Genomic DNA, 16,049 nt, shown 5'->3' with positions numbered 1-16,049 from the left:
ATATCAACAACGGCAATGTAAATGTAAATCAAAGCGAGAACAAATAATTAGTGAGATTTTCGTTCAAAAAATTGAGCGTAATTGTCTAACAATGAAGAGAGCTCCACAGAGATATTTGGTAAAACACGAATAAGTCAAGAAACAAATTCACTTCATCAAAACTGAAGAAAACTACTTAAAACAAAAAGACTAATAATAAGCAACTCCAGGAACAAACCATTGAGTTCTGCTTATGTAGTAACATGTTTTCTTAGGCCATTCGATTCTACTCGTAGCAAGATCGAAGACACCGCAGACCGAATCATGATCATCATCATGATCTGGCCAAACATCATCTTCAACGAAATTTATTGTATCACTCTTGATTCCATGATGACCAAAACGATCTTCAACCGGTGCTTTTACCGTAAAACCATGACCAAAAAACAACATCTCATTGTCTCCAATAGAATATACTCTCTCCCACTTAAAACTCTCAAGATTCATCTTAAATACGTAAAACAAAAGCTTCTCTTGATCGTTCTTCAAATTTTCTAAACTCAAGACGATGAGAACCTCTCCAGATTCCTTAACAGCTAGTCTAGTCTTCCAAATACTTTCCCACGGTTTCTCATCAAAGCGAAAAGGACGATACTTATAACTGTTTAACTTTCTAGGTAAATCTCGAGAGAAATCGAAAATATTGATGTGCTTATCAGCTGTCAACACGTAAAGCTTACCGTTCCTGTAAGCCGCATCCATGAAACCCGAACCTTCGCCCTGGATATTGAAACTGGACCACGAATCATCTCCTTTCTTGTGTGAGATCAAGTAAGTCTGTCGGAATATCCATGCAACTAAATAATCACGTGACGTGTCGTCTATCCACAGAACAGCTGCGTTTTTCCATTGGAGATCGTCTTCCGACACTTCTTCCCCGTCCAAAGGTCCACGTTCCCAATTATGATTCCTATCACGTCGTGGCATGTTCATTGTTGGAAGATTGATCCTTTCAAACGTTGTAAGGTTCAAAAGATAGATTTCACACTGATATATCAGGAGCCAACTCCCGTAACTAGCCATACAAGAGCACCACTCAAAATTTTGTCCGCCGAGTTTACTTGGGTATTGAATGTTTTCCGACCAGGTAGAAGAACCACCTTCGTCGTGTATGATCCGGCGAGGGTTCTTGTGTAAATCTTGTCCGTCGTCTGGTTCAATTTCGTAGCGTTCGGACAAGATCGGAGAACCACCTATGTGTATGATCTGAAGCGGACATGGAGGCAGATTATCGCATGTTTTCCAGACGGTATACCAATCTGAGCAAACGAGTTTTGCTCGGTGAGAATCAAGAGGGCTCAATGTTTCCAAGATCTCTCGCAAAACATCAGGGGGAAGTTTGGACCATTCGGTAGGCTTAACCAGTTCTTGTCTATTCACCATTCTCATGATGAAATCCTTGATCGCAGCAATCATGTCTAGCCCGAGCACACTAATGAAACTAGGATTTCCGTTTTGATTTATTTATATAATAATAAGTAAACCCTAACTTAATACAATGTAGACGAACTTATTCATCATTTAGATTATTTACAGAAAAGGACTTTATTGTCTAGGAATATTCGATTATCGTCATCGTACTTTATTACTTTGTGGAGAATTTTGATTATTATTATTCTGTATTTTGATTAATATTATTCTGCAAAATTGTGGAGAACAGATATCGCTGAAGCGCTAGCAAAGTTCGTCGCTGCAGAAGGAGAGGACTTTCATCTCCCAGCTGGTAGACAAAGGGAATTAGGATTCACTTTCTCGTTTCCTGGAAGACAGACTTCTTTGTCTTCTGGCACTCTCATCAAGAGGACCAAAGGCTTCTCCATTGAAGATACAGTTGAGCTTGATTCCCCTTCTCACTTATATATCAAATTTTATTAAAACACAAGCAGCTTCTATGGTTTGTCATTGTTAAGGACAAACTTGGTGCCCCTTTCTGAACTATGTTTCTTCCTGTTGATGGTGATTGTGTAGTTTGGACAAGATGTGGTCTGAGAGCTTGTTAAAGCTATGGAAAGAGTTGGGCTTGACATGAATGTCACAGCGCTTGTAAGTTTTCCTCTTCTTCTTTTTTCCTCTTTCACCTGACTGATGTCATTTATTTGTGAACATTGCAGGTTAATGATACTGTTGGGACACTTGCTGGTGGTAGATACTATAACCATGATGTTGTTGCCGCCGGTATCCTAGGAACTGGCACAAATGCAGCTTATGTGGAACGTGCACATGCGATTCCAAAATGGCAGGGGCTTACTTCCCAAATCAGGAGAACTGGTCTGTGTGTGTGTGTGTGTGTGTTTTTTGCAACAACATAACAACTTCAGTCGAAGCTAATAATCATTTAACTGTATGCAGGACACCGAACATGTCTGCTATGTACAGCGACACTTCTCCGGATTTGAAGGTTGTTGGAAGCAAGTTAAAGGACATATTAGAGGTCAGAATCTCAGATATGCATAATGATTCATATAAAATGAAGTCTCGACGTAAGTTTATTTTAATGAACTCTCCTCAGGCCCCTACGACTTCACTGAAGATGAGAAAAGTTGTGATCAGTCTCTGTAATATCATCGCCACCCGAGGAGCTCGTCTATCTGCTGCAGGGATCTACGGAATCCTCAAGAAAATAGGAAGAGACGCATCAAAAGATGGAGAAACACAGGAGTCTGTGATAGCCATGGACGGTGGGCTGTTCGAGCACTACACTCAGTTCAGCGAGTGTATGGAGAGCTCATTGAAAGAGCTGCTTGGAGAAGAAGCATCAGAGAGCGTGGAGGTGATTCATTCGAATGACGGGTCTGGCGTTGGAGCCGCACTACTCGCTGCCTCGCTCTCTCAGTACCTCGAGGACTCTTAAACAAGTTGAATTGACAAGTTGAACTATATATTTTGACAGTTCATTCTATAAATGATCATATACAATTTTTATCCAGATTACAAATGAAGATCTTACTGTTTGTTGTTCAAAAAAAAAAAGATCTTACTGTTGTTGTTGTGGATGCATTTTTGGCTTAGTTATCAGTATAGCTATCTCTTGTCAACAGGTCTTTTGCTCAATAAGAAGGTATTGGGTTACATACGGGTATCGCTCATTTTGATACTCATCACATATCAGAACGGTTGGTGGTTCGGTTTCTTCAAATTGATGTTTGTTTTGAATGAGGTTTCACCCGGTAGCACGTCAATTCTTGTCCTAGGGAATGAAGGAACTGGTTTAACAACGCCATTAGTAGAGAGATCATGGACTGAATTAGTTCGGATTAGCGGTAATATGCCTAACAATGTAGTAGTTACAGAGTCTAAAGATGGGGAAGTTGAAGGATTCAGAACTTTTCTAGCTGTGGAGAGCTTGGACGTGAGCGTTGCAGCTAGTTTGTTTCTTCGTCACTTGATAGGAAACAAAGCAAAGTGTTTGATTCTGTGGTGTGAGTTTTTCTAAACGGTTTCATGTTTGCATCAAACTCAGGATCTGCTATGTACTTTACTTAATACCACTCTAAGGTTATCATAATAAAATTTATAGCATAACAAAAAAATGATTTGCTTATCTTCTTTGTATAGTTTATTCATATAAAAACTTTTCAACGCAAAAGTTGGCGTTTGAAAAGAACTGAGATCAAACTTGTTTCTCTAAAAACAAATATTGATTGAGACAAAACACCAGAGGGATGTTTCAAACACTTGTGTCTTCTTGCTCACATGGCCTTTCGTAATAATAATAGTTACATTTTTAACTTTTTGCGTGTGCGTGTGCTTTATGTGCATGTGCAATCTTTATTGTGTTTATCATGATTTGGGTACCACTGTTTCCTTATAAAGCCTGGATCGGTCAATTTCAGATTGATAGTTTGAGTATATTTAGGGTTTCAGCATGATAGTTTAGGTCGTCATGAGTTGGGTGCCTCTATCCTCCTTATAAAGGCCCGGCTCGTCTCTTTCAGCATGTAGTTTGGTACGACTTGATTGCTAGCATAGTTTTTTAGGTGGTTAGAGTCTTAGAAGTAAAACGTCATTTGATTACAATCGGACATGTGAATACTTCAAATAGTTGGTTCAAAATTGAAATCAAGCGGCCAACCGTATGCCAAATGGTTTTGTTGTTGGATGTTTATGTAAAGCTTTATAAAAACAATAGTTGTCAGTCAAAAACAATAGGACACTGCACATCTTGAATTCAAAGATATTGTTTTCATTTTATTCATTTGCATTACTCGGAGTTACTGTTTGACCTTCCTCCCCCCCCCCCAAAAAAAAAGAAAAACTCATTTTGAATTTATTTTCTTGTTAAATATGTAATAAAAACTAAATAGTTAAAAGAAAAGAATAAAAATTTAACATAGTGAAAACAAACATAGTTTTGCTGGCTTACACAATATAGTATGTGTATATTTTATACATCATTTTAAACTAACCCAAAAAGATGTGAAATTTATCAATCCAGTGATCTCATCTAACTAGAAATCTCAGTAATATAATAAACCAACTACTTTTTCCACTAAATGTTGATTTGAAGAACACAGCAAGCAAACAAAATCATAAATTTATAGTCACATCAGAGAAGAAGATGCATAGGATATACCCACACGAATATTAAATCCACAAAACAGATCACTGATTAGGTCTTAATAAATAAAAAATATAATATATGAAAATAAATTTTGTTGTCACGTATAATATAATTTTTTTTTCAAAGAAAAACACATGTATCCAAGCTGTCATCACTTGCGATACTCTGTTTGAAAAGGAGAACATGATGGTCCATCTCCTTGAAAGATTCTTGCATAACATTCTGGCATCTTTTGCCGCCAAATTTACTTCATATTAGGATAACAATATCCAGTTTAACTCTAAGAACAATCCTCTTAGCAAAAAAAAAAAAACACTCTAAGAACAATCCTTTTAGCAAAAAAAAAAAAAACTCTAAGAACAATCCTAGACTAATCAACCTTTGTGGTTTCTTTAGCTAAAAGTCTCTTGCAGAAATTGAGGCGATATTAGCTTTTCACTATGATATATGGAAATAACGGTAAAGATATTTCATCAATATTTACAAAAGAAAAATCATTTAGGTGAATCAGTAGTCACTAACCCAAATCGAAAATATGATTATATAAAAGTCATGAAGAACAGAAACTTGTCCAAAACTTATATACTCCCTTCTGTTTCTAAAAGATTCATATTCTAGAGAAAAATTTTGTTTCAAAAAGATACATTTTTTCATATTTCCAATGCAATATTTGTCAACTAATAATGAAAAATTATGAAGTTCAAAAACATTAATTACATTTTATAAAGTTTTATTGGTTTAAAAATATAGAAAATATAAAATTACAGAAAACTATGCATTTATAGCTAAGTTTTAATATATTTTATTAAAAATGTGAAAATTCTAGAACATGGATCTTTTAGAAACAGAGGGAATATTGTGCTAGCCGATCCTAAAATATATAAAGCTTAAAGCAATTATATTTTAAATATTAACTGTTCCATATATGACGATTTAAAAGTTAGATATTTCAAATGTATATTGACATTTGAATTTTGGGAACCAAAAACAAACATATCATATAAGTTCACAAAATAGGCCCTGTTCTGTTCACAAAGAAAACTATACATACAAATGCATCTTTTTTATAGAAACAGCTTTTCACGCGGATTCCAAACGGTTGGCTAAGTAGATTAAGAAAAAAAACAAAAATTGAAATTGGCACATTGATGATATTTTTTATAAACGCGTAAAAATAATATCTTTTCCGGCAAAATAAATTTCTTTGATTAAGCTGAGGACAAGAACAAGAACAAAAACATTCCTATTTAAGTAGATAGTGACCACAGAAAGAATGTAAAAAGTGGTAAGTCTTAACTACAAAGATTAATATATTTGGGAGAATATATTTCTTAATTAAGTTGAGGCCAGGAAGAAAAACCTTCTTAATAACTAGAGATTGCTAAAAATGAAAGAAAAAAAGTTGTGGAGTGTTGCCTAAATCTGATATATTATTTTTTTTCTTTACAACAAATATTATAAAAAAATAAAAATAGTAAATGTTATGAAAAGGGATGTGTCGATGATTGAATGGTGAACCAATATTTTGAAATAGCTTGTTCTCTCTGGATTCTCGCTGCTCCATCAATGGCCCCATCTCCCACAATTTTCACGACTCTAATTTAGTTTGGAGTTTCCCTCAGAGACGATAGATAGATTGAGACACCAATTTCAAAATCTAGGGTTCCCTCATTTCCCTCCTCCTCCTCCTCCAATTGTTTTTAGCTTCTTCTTCTTCTTCTTCTTCTTCTTCTTATCATCGTCGTCGTCACGAAGAAGGGGAGGGGGGGGGGCGTGAACAGTCGGAGAGGCAGGGTGGGGGAAGCAATCTAAATGTCAACAACAATGGACTCGATTCTTTTCTATCTCAGCAGAGCCTTCTGCACCCCTTTCTCCGTCTTCGTTCAGATCCAGGTCAGCTTTTGTTAGATCCAACCTTTGTTTCCTTTTTTCAAATCATCAAAAGATATGATTTTTATACTCTGTTTCTTATTTATATGCCTCTCTCTCTCTCTCTCTCTCAGGGATGTGTTATATGCTTACTCCTTGCTCTAGGCTGGTTAATGGCTGCTTATGTCAGGTATACATACGCTTTCAAGTTTTACACAAAAATCTGGTCTCTCTGTTTTCTTATTTCTGAAAATGTTTTTTTTTTTTATCTTCAAGGAACCGAGAGGTTAAGAGAATCAAAAACAGCATGAAAGCTGGAAACAGCTTTGCTTTCCTCTATCAAGACATCAACGAACTCGAGCACTCTAAACAGGCTCAACTCCCCAGGGTTTCCGTTATCATGCCTCTCAAAGGTTTTGGAGAACACAATTTGCACAACTGGAGAAGTCAGGTTAATGCCTATCATTGTCTCCTCCTGTTCTCCTTCTTGCGGACTTTCCCACTTTATTGTTTAATCTTCTTGATTGATTTGTTGTTTTTTTTTTGTGTGTGTAGATTACGTCTCTCTATGGTGGACCGTTGGAATTCCTATTTGTTTTAGAAAGTACTGAAGACCCTGCTTATCATGCTGTTTCCCGTCTCTTATCTATGCATCAGGTACACACACTTGTATAACTTGTTTTCTATAGGATCACACTGATGGAAAGTACTCTCCAGAAAAGTTCATATGGACCTTCTTTTTATCTTGAAGTGTATGTACTGACTCCAAAGGCTTTGCTCATTATTTAATTGCGTTAATGTGCGCAGGATCAAGTTGAAGCTAAGGTTGTTATTGCTGGTTTAGCTACGACTTGCAGCCAGAAAATTCATAATCAGTTGGTATGTATCATCACCTTATTTAATCCCTTTTCTTTTTTCTTGTATTTGATTTTCATTGGTTAGTGTATTTTTCATCCCTCCATTGTAATTGTGACTCTTCTTGGCTAAACTCCAGTCTACGTTTTTCGGTTCTGTTGCTCATTTACTGGCTTCTGCTGGTTTTTTTTTTTTAATTTGGTTTCTGCTTTTCGTGCAGATTGGAGCTGAGAAAATACACAAAGATACCAAATATGTTTTATTCTTGGACGATGATGTTAGTCTGCATCCTGGAACAGTTGGAGCTCTCACTGCTGAGATGGAGAAAAATCCAGAGGTGGTTCCCAAGCTACATAATTTTTTTTTTTAATTTACTACTCTTGATGTTTCTTCTTATATGTAACAAAGGCATAGCTAATGCTAATAGGCCTTTTAATTATGTTTCCATCTGTTGAAATTATTTAACAGCAATGGTGATCTCTTGCAGATATTTATTCAAACTGGGTATCCTCTAGACTTGCCCTCTGGAACTCTTGGAAGTTATTGCATCTATGAGTACCACATGGTACAGGGACATCTTCTGTCTTCCTTCAATTCTGTTTTGTATAGACTATAGTCACTGCCTTCCCTATGATGCGCTTCTCTTCTTCCATGTTTGAGCTAATATTAGCATATTCTTTTTACAGCCTTGCTCAATGGGATTTGCAACTGGTGGGAGAACATTCTTTTTATGGGGAGGATGCATGATGGTATGTATGATAGATAATGTTTCTTTTGTTTTCTCTGTGCTACATCTAATTTTGGTGATTATCTACAACTATTTGTAGATGCATGCTGATGATTTCAGACAAGACCGCTATGGTGTTGTCTCTGGCTTACGTGATGGTGGATACTCAGATGATATGACACTTGCCTCTCTAGCAGGTAACATTTGCTTCTGGATTCCCCTCTTTTTTTTTGCATGTCTAGTTGATAGTTTCTTCTTGTTTCCACTCACCTGTTTTCTTTACTCCAGGTGCTCACAAGAGGCTCATTACATCTCCTCCTGTTGCTGTTTTCCCTCATCCTCTTGCAAGTGATCTAAGCTTTGGACGGTACAATACTCGTATTTCACTTGTTTGAATCCCCCAAATGTACGGTTTTTTTGGGATGTTTGACCATTCTTCCTCCTCCTTATTTTATAGGTACTGGAACTACTTGAGAAAGCAAACTTTTGTGCTAGAGTCTTACATATCCAATGTTAACTGGATAATGAACAAGGTTTTGTTTGCCGTCCACTGTTACCTATCATGGGGTTTTGTTGCACCATATGTTATGGCTGTCGTCCACATCACATCAGCTTTGAGAATCTACATCAAGGGCTATCATCAACTCGAAGACACGACCACTGCTTCTTGTGGTGAGCATACTTTTCCTCTTATTTAGGTGGTTTGTGTTCAAGATAAGAGAAAATGATCCTAGTGCCACGATTATTTGTACTCAGAAGTGTTGCATTGCATGTAGAAGCATATAGTGATTGTATATATTCAGCTTAAAACTGTAGGATCGTATGCTTTTCTTGTGCTACATACTGACCTGGGAGGATGTGGTTCTATGCAGGTATGTCTCTTGTTATCATGCTGGCAATCTGCACCTTCATCGAACTTCTTTCAATGTGGAATTTGACAAGACGAGAAGTGACGCTATGCAATTTGTTGTCCCCCGAGGCTCCCCGGCTCTCTCTTGCACCTTACAACTGGGGACTTGTACGTGCTTTCAACCCCCTTTACTGATTAGACGATATAAAACCTGAGTAATAATGATGATAAGATAAGAGAGGTAGAAGAAGGTTTCTCAGTTTGATTTTTGGGGAAAATTTTTGGTTTGCAGATATTCATAGCAATGCTAGTGGACAACTTTCTATACCCGATCTCAGCATTCCGTTCTCACTTTTCTCAATCCATAAACTGGTCTGGAATTAGATACCACTTGAGAAATGGAAAGGTTTTCAAGGTAAGTCGAGTCAGTGTGTCTTAACAAGGTAGTGTTTCTTCTGATCTTGAAAGTGTTGTTTGAGAATGTTCCTTGCTATATGTGTGATGTGATAACAGATTGAGAGAAGGAATGATATGGTACCAGCAAAGACTGATTTAGGAGGGAAACACTTGTATGGTAAGAAGGGAGCCCCACAGAAAGCTTCCTTCTTAAGCTCATTGGGAAGAAATTTTGCTCACTGGCGACAGCCGAAGAAGTTTGATCTTTAAAAAGTTCGGTTTTTTTCTTTTTAATACAGTACAGTAGAGAAGCGAAGTTCCCATTGATTCTTTGATATGTTTTGTGATTCTTTTTCCAGAGGAAGGGGAGGGGGAAGATTTGGTCTTATGTTTTTTTATTAACCTTTTTTTTCCTTGGGTACAAAATTATTATTGGTGAAGAAGAAATGCATTATTCCCCTCTGGGAAATTTTTAATTTATTGATTTCGTTCTGTTTGTTTTACTTTTATCCTTCAAGCTCTTTTGCTTATACGATGCTTATACACCATACATTGTACAATGCTTATATACCATTCATTGTACAATGCTTATCCTTCAAGCAGACTCCACATGGAGCTTGAGAACGCATGGACTTGGAGGAGTCACAGTGAAGAATAGAATGACCACATGGACTCAACAAGTGGAAAATAAAATATAAGCTGAGACTTTTTTAACATTATTATTTTTATTCCACAGGCAAATACACATTCGAAATTATGAGTACACCAGAGGATAAAACTATGATTAGAACTAAAACCAAAGGCATTCAACCATATAGCTTAGCCTACAAGTTAGGTTACTTAAAATAAGATTCTTGCCTAACACGCACCCTTATTAGTCAGTCAGTCAGAACAGAACATAGTAACATGACAAGTAAGTTCAACCCCAAAGCTCTTTGAGCACAGAAACTGAACAGGGGATTGACTTCTCCTCCGTTTTCTTAAGGTATAATTTGCACAGGACCGGCCCAGCTACCTTCCAGACAAACCCGCAACAACGGACATTGTTCATTACGGTGGCATGATCGTAAACGATGTTATAAAGTGCCAAGGCTTGTTGGTAGAGATCATCAAGGCTTTTCCTGCTTTCTTCAAACCCTACAGCACCATAGAACTCCTGATACAGAGAGAAGAAGCAATTCCACCAATGAGAGTTCCTTATATAGTAGACACTGGTAATCGACACCTAGCATGGGATCGAGGAGCTTACCTGCTTGTATTTCAGGATGACCTCACTAGCTGATTCCTTCTTACTATTCTCATCGGTTTCCATCGCGTGGATCATTTCAGTTTTGTATTCCTGGTACCAGCGACTACATTTTTCCATGTAAGACTCATGGACCATCTCATCTTCAAAACACTGGAGTTTCTTGATTTCTGAAATTTTTAACAGACAGTTTAAAGTTTAAACATATTCGTCAAGTTCTTGGTACTCTGATTAAGTAACAAGAAGATACGTACCACATGGAGGGGGTTCCTCTTCATTCTGAGATACTACAGTGTCGTAGATTAATCCAAGGACAGAAGTGGACTTGAAACTTTTCTTATTTTTACGCTCCATGTAATGTGGAAAACTGTCGAATTTTAAGTCTAACGGGAGATCGACCTTAGCCCCGTTTTTTGGTGCATCAAGAGCATCGTAGTATATATCAATAGCCTTAAGCATAGTCTTCAGCATCTTGTTCTTTCTTTCAGCTGTTTCCTTAACTCTCTCATCTCCTAAAGTGAGGTATTGGTCCATTATCTTTAGCCAGCTATCTGCAGCTGCTCCTATAACGTTGCTGTAAACCCAAGAAAACAAGACATATAATAACCAAAAGATATAAAAGTCAACAGATGGCAGTTCAAAAATCATTAGGCGGCGCTTTATAGAAGACTAGCGACTAGACCGATTTTTAGAACTATGGTCAAAAATGAAACTGTGTACCTGGAATGAAATCTTGCCTTCAAAAACATTCTGAAAAGCTCTTCTTCCAACATTTCTGGTGAGAGTTCACTTGGCTTTCTACCGGTATAAGTTTTACTAGGAGGAGAAGAGCTCACCCACGGTTCACTTGGTTTGTAGTGTTCCAGTAACTAAACAAGAAACATTTACAGTTCATAAAAGTCAGGTCTCAAGCATTGAATATGATTTTACTTTTAAAAAAGAGCAGTTGGTCACACCTTGGGGTTTCTAGATATGAAATACATGTCACCATCAAAGTCACCACCAGCAATCTCATCCCCCAAAGATCTTGGACCTTTCTGAGGGAAGAACACACCATACTTTGAGTTTCCTACATACTCTTCCAAGGCCTTAACATAGGTAGCCTTAAGTACATGTATGTCTCCAAAATGCAGTCCAGGGTTCCTGTAAACTAGTACATCCCCTGAAATCTGACCTGACTCCCTACAAGACCCACATAAAAGGTAAACAATGAACCACATTTATAGAAAAAAAAAAGATAGTGAAAGAGTTGGGTATAGCATAAGCATACAGGATGACGCAGACTTCATTCTGCTTGAGCTTTCCGGTGGGATCAACAGTGCCCATGAGATAGTATGATTCGGTAACAAGAAGCTTCCCTGCTTTGAGATCATTCTTCTCTGTGTTTAGAAGAATAGAGAGACGATCCTTCAAGTGTGGCTCGTCAAGTGGTATACCAGACATGATCATTTGCAAAGCGTTATAATCGTCCATATCCCCATAATTACGAGCAGCTGTGCACAAACAAGTTTAAGTTTATTACATTAAATAACTGAATCTGCACATACATAAACAGCTCCAGAGAACAAAGCTTTTACCTCTAACGGCAGCACGTTTGTTGTCAAATACGGTTTTGGACTCTTCTAGCGTGCTGCGCAAGATATCCAAAAAGAATTCATCAGGGACACCTCCGTAGCTCAGTAGGGCAACCAAGTTTCTTGATAGCTTCGTTTTTCTTGGTGGATTACTGGAAGAAAAAAGTGGAAACAACAAGAGATCATTAAGTAAGGAATATACAGTGAGAAGATCAACTTGAGAGTTACCTTGTTGTGACAACCTCTAGGGAGTTGAAAGTGGGAAAATTAGACAAGGCTGGATCTTCAGACACCTTGACCATAGAAGGTCGAACCTGGACGGTCCGAGGAGGAAGCTGCCCAAAATAATAGAGAAAAAAAGTTTTAGGGATAGTTTTTAAGCTTTGACTTTCTGACATGAAAGAGAGAGTCTACTTACTTTCTTGTTCAAGAGAAAAGTCCCCTTAACAGCATAGCCATAATGAAACATCCGAAACTGTATCAGCAGAGGCTATTTGGAAAAGAAAAAAAACAGAACTGTTACTACTTGTGTTGTGTTAAGTGAATCAAGCTGAGAACTTAGAGTGTAAACTACATACCGGCTCTTTGCCATACGTTGCCTGTGCTTTTAAAACAAATAAGAAACAAACATGATTAGAGAATTAGCGTGAACAGAAAGGCAACTAAAGCAGGCAAAGTAGAACAAAGACCTGCATATTGTCACTTCTGACACGTTTTCCTTTATAAATATCTGTTGGACACATCCGAGCAAGGTCCTCAGAGATGTAGCCAGTTCCATCTGAATGTATGCAAGGCTTCTGATTCTTATCAAGAACATCATTACTGTTTTGATCCTGCAATTGGAAGAGAGGGGGAAAAGGTCAACGAAATATAGCGAAAAAACAACTAAGTTCTTGAAGGAAACATGAGTTAAGGAAAGTACAAGGCAGTGTATATCATCAATTTGCTGAAAGGCAATCCCATTCATGTCAACTTCAAGCTTCCTTGTCTTTGACAGGATTAAAGAAAACCTGAACAAGCATTGACGAAAGAAAACTGACTCTGAATTACAAAGATGAGCATCTCTATAAGAGTTTAAAGATGAGTACCTTGCCATATACTTGGCCAAATTTGGCAATGTGTGGACATGCATAAAATGCATACGTGCTTCATGAATTGACTTCCCAGAGAAGATATAGGGTTTTCCCATATCATTTGAAGCTGTAGAGTCCGTGCGTATAAAGTAACATTTCACTCCCTTTCCAGAAAAATCTTTCTTCTTCTCTTCTTTTCCCCCATCTTTGAAAACTATTTAAATGGAAGGTTAACACGCCACTAATATGCTGTTCTAACACAAAGCAACTATATATCATGTGTGTTGTGTTGCTAAACATAAAAGCACAAACACCTTAACAATGAAAAGTGTAACACCTAACACTAGCACTGTATGTTTTTCTAAACACAAAGCAAACTATAACTATCATGTGTGTTGTGTTGCTACACATAGCACTAGCACCTCAACAATGAAAAGTGTTTTTTTGGTGAAATAATGTTTAATTAGAATGTTAGAACAAGCTCCAAATATCCGGTTCTTAACCCAAAGCAAGAAGTGGTTTATGTTGCCATGACATGAATGATTGTTAATCAAGAGAGAGAGAAAAAATGATAGCAACTCACCAAAAAACTGATAACGGCGTAAACCAATCATAATACCATTCTTGGCAATCCCTTTGTAAGTAGAGTATATATCGTTACAATAGGTTGCCTCGCCTGGCACGTCAGCGAATTTGACGGTTAGAACATTCTCATCACCCAAAACATTGTGCAGGTGTGTTCCAGTGCTCTCCATAAGAGGGCCCTATGAACAAAGTATACCGATAATCAACAGCGTGACAATGGACTCTAAAGTATATTTACCTTTGCTAGAACAAGGAAAAGCATATATGAAACTAACAAGTCGAACATATGCAACACATGAAACTGAAAGATAGTGTTGGAGAGTCGTTACAACCTTGAATCTGTAACTACCGTCGGGAGAAACATGGCATTGATAGTAATGCGTGTTCACGCTATCCCACTGAAGCGACTGAGAACAGAAAGCATGTAAAGATGAAAACAGTTAGCAAAATTCAACAACAAAGTCTGAAGAACAAAACAATGTCTAGTTTCCAACAAATAAGCCTCTCTATCTCCATATTAATGCAGACATTTTATAGAAAAATAACACACTAAATAGAAGAGAAGAGAGAGAACCACTCTACGGTCTGTTGATGGACAAGAATGCCGGCCCAAACGGTCCCAAACCGCTGCTTCATATGAAACCATAGACAAATCTTTCCACTGTCTGATCTCATCAGCATTTATATTAACCTGGCCCAGATGTTTCCTGTTTAACACATCAAAAAGGTTTTAAAGTAGCACCAAAAAAAAAGTAGAAAAGAGATTAAATTGAAATTGCATCCTGAACATACCCTGGAATATAGCTAAGCAACAGAAAGGCTTTCTTAAACTCAAGTTCACTCAAAGCCAAGAGCTGAGGAGGAATGTGCGGAGAAGAACCTCCATTTACTTCTAGTTTCAAAGACTTGGGAGAAGGAACTTCACAATCAAGAAGAGACATCTCTGCTACAGTTAGACCATAGTCATAGTTAAAACTCTTTGTACATAACAAACTTCTTTTACAATTATTATTTTATAGACACCAAAACATAGACTAACCTTGAAAAAGCCTGCAACACTTTTTGCCAGGGGTTCGAGGAGACAGAACAGGAGACTCGGCGGAGCACTGAAGCGGAGAGTCATAAACAGAAACGGTCTGGTCAAGAAGATATTTGATGAACCCATCGAGGGTTCCTTTAACATAGTCTACATTGAAAACTTTACTGAGTGTTTTCAAAGCCAGTTTATGTGGAATCGAAGATAGTCTCCGTCTTGTCTCTGCCTTTATAGGAGGATGGTTGTGTTTCCCGTAGATTCTCTCCAGAACGGTTTCAACGCTGCTCGAAAGAGCGATCTCTGACTGCAGAGAAGCTTGTTGGTTGCCGCCGATAAGATAGGAAGAACTAGTAACCATATTTTAAATTTTTTTTTACACAAAACAGAGTCGGTGTTTTTTGTCTCTAGGGTTAGCGAGTGAGAAGAGAGAGTGTTTGCCTTTTGCCATCTTCTCAAAGTTTTTGTTTCTTTGGGGTTAGGGATGATGATGTGAGTCCTCTGGTTTGATTTGACGACACGCTGACCAAACATAAAGTTGACATCTCTTTTTTTCTTCTTTTGTTTGTGGATTTGACTCTTGAGAGATTTTAAACTGTTCAAAATGAAAATAAATAGCCGTTTATTAAATGTTTTGTAGTTATCGATATGTCCAACCACGAACACCAGAGTTACAAAGCTGCCACACCTTTTTTTCGCAGCCTGCTACAAACAACGCTCGAGGGAAAATCATTCATGCTAACAAAACCATAAATCCTTTTTCTTTGGTGACACACATGTAAATGAACAAAAGACAACCGTCTTGAAATTTCGTGATGTGTTGTTGAATAATAAATTAGAAACAACTGAGAATCAAATTAAAAAAGGCAACTAATAAATTCTCAAACCTTTTAAAGAATAAATACATGTAATAGGCAATATAGTTTATAGAAAAGATATGCATAAGATATTTGTGTGTCCCGGAGGATTCTCAGACTTAAGATTAACACTCTCGTTCCTCTAGAGATGTTCAATCCGGATATCCGTTTGGTTTTGATTTGATTTTTTCGGTTTTTAGGTTTTTAGATGAGAAATTGCCAAAAATACAATTTTCATAGTATCACTTTTCATGTTTACACTAACCACTTTTACCACAACTTTTAATGAATAGTTTAGGTTTGAAGGTTTAAGATTTAGAGTTTAGATTTGATGTTTTAGGGTTTAAGGTATATAGTTTAGGGTTTAGAGTTGAGGATTAAGGG

At 37.3% G+C, this 16,049-nt stretch overlaps 4 protein-coding genes across 5 annotated transcripts; 2 read left to right on the top strand and 2 right to left on the bottom strand.

Moving 5' to 3' along the window:
• Positions 1-189: 189 nt before the first annotated feature.
• LOC108808608 (putative F-box protein At2g04810) lies at positions 190-1,479 on the bottom strand. Its single transcript, XM_018580726.2, has one exon. The coding sequence runs from the start codon at positions 1,453-1,455 to the stop codon at positions 190-192; it is 1,266 nt and encodes a 421-aa protein (XP_018436228.1). The 5' UTR covers positions 1,456-1,479.
• A 691-nt stretch (positions 1,480-2,170) lies between these two features.
• LOC108808607 (hexokinase-1-like) lies at positions 2,171-3,544 on the top strand. Its single transcript, XM_056988062.1, has 3 exons — positions 2,171-2,307; positions 2,389-2,470; positions 2,549-3,544. The coding sequence occupies exons 1-3, from the start codon at positions 2,273-2,275 to the stop codon at positions 2,888-2,890; spliced, it is 459 nt and encodes a 152-aa protein (XP_056844042.1). The 5' UTR covers positions 2,171-2,272; the 3' UTR covers positions 2,891-3,544.
• Positions 3,545-6,002: 2,458 nt separating this feature from the next.
• Positions 6,003-9,800, top strand: LOC108806112 (uncharacterized). Its single transcript, XM_018578143.2, has 14 exons — positions 6,003-6,493; positions 6,604-6,659; positions 6,746-6,920; positions 7,025-7,126; positions 7,277-7,348; positions 7,545-7,661; positions 7,812-7,889; positions 8,011-8,073; positions 8,152-8,248; positions 8,340-8,418; positions 8,509-8,723; positions 8,924-9,069; positions 9,194-9,316; positions 9,415-9,800. Exons 1-14 carry the CDS (start codon positions 6,413-6,415, stop codon positions 9,565-9,567), a joined length of 1,557 nt encoding a protein of 518 aa, XP_018433645.2. The 5' UTR covers positions 6,003-6,412; the 3' UTR covers positions 9,568-9,800.
• A 39-nt stretch (positions 9,801-9,839) lies between these two features.
• On the bottom strand, positions 9,840-15,357 carry LOC108809592 (probable RNA-dependent RNA polymerase 3). 2 transcript variants are annotated; one of them, XM_018581736.2, is made up of 18 exons: positions 14,815-15,357; positions 14,568-14,721; positions 14,350-14,482; positions 14,108-14,182; positions 13,774-13,954; positions 13,206-13,404; positions 13,040-13,127; positions 12,807-12,950; positions 12,696-12,716; positions 12,536-12,607; positions 12,346-12,452; positions 12,121-12,269; positions 11,814-12,036; positions 11,500-11,725; positions 11,264-11,412; positions 10,798-11,117; positions 10,547-10,713; positions 9,840-10,453 (listed from the first exon to the last, which is right to left on the bottom strand). In XM_018581736.2, exons 1-18 carry the CDS (start codon positions 15,167-15,169, stop codon positions 10,217-10,219), a joined length of 3,000 nt encoding a protein of 999 aa, XP_018437238.1. In that variant the 5' UTR covers positions 15,170-15,357; the 3' UTR covers positions 9,840-10,216. The 2 variants fall into 2 exon arrangements, with proteins under 2 accessions (XP_018437238.1, XP_018437239.1); XM_018581737.2 differs by having other exon boundaries at positions 14,568-14,718.
• Between the last annotated feature and the right edge of the window lie 692 nt (positions 15,358-16,049).

The sequence above is a fragment of the Raphanus sativus genome, chromosome 6 (assembly GCF_000801105.2).
Source record: "Raphanus sativus cultivar WK10039 chromosome 6, ASM80110v3, whole genome shotgun sequence".
NCBI lineage: Eukaryota > Viridiplantae > Streptophyta > Magnoliopsida > Brassicales > Brassicaceae > Raphanus > Raphanus sativus.
Note: the sequence above shows the minus strand (reverse complement) of the source record. Positions and strands in the feature narration are given on the sequence as shown.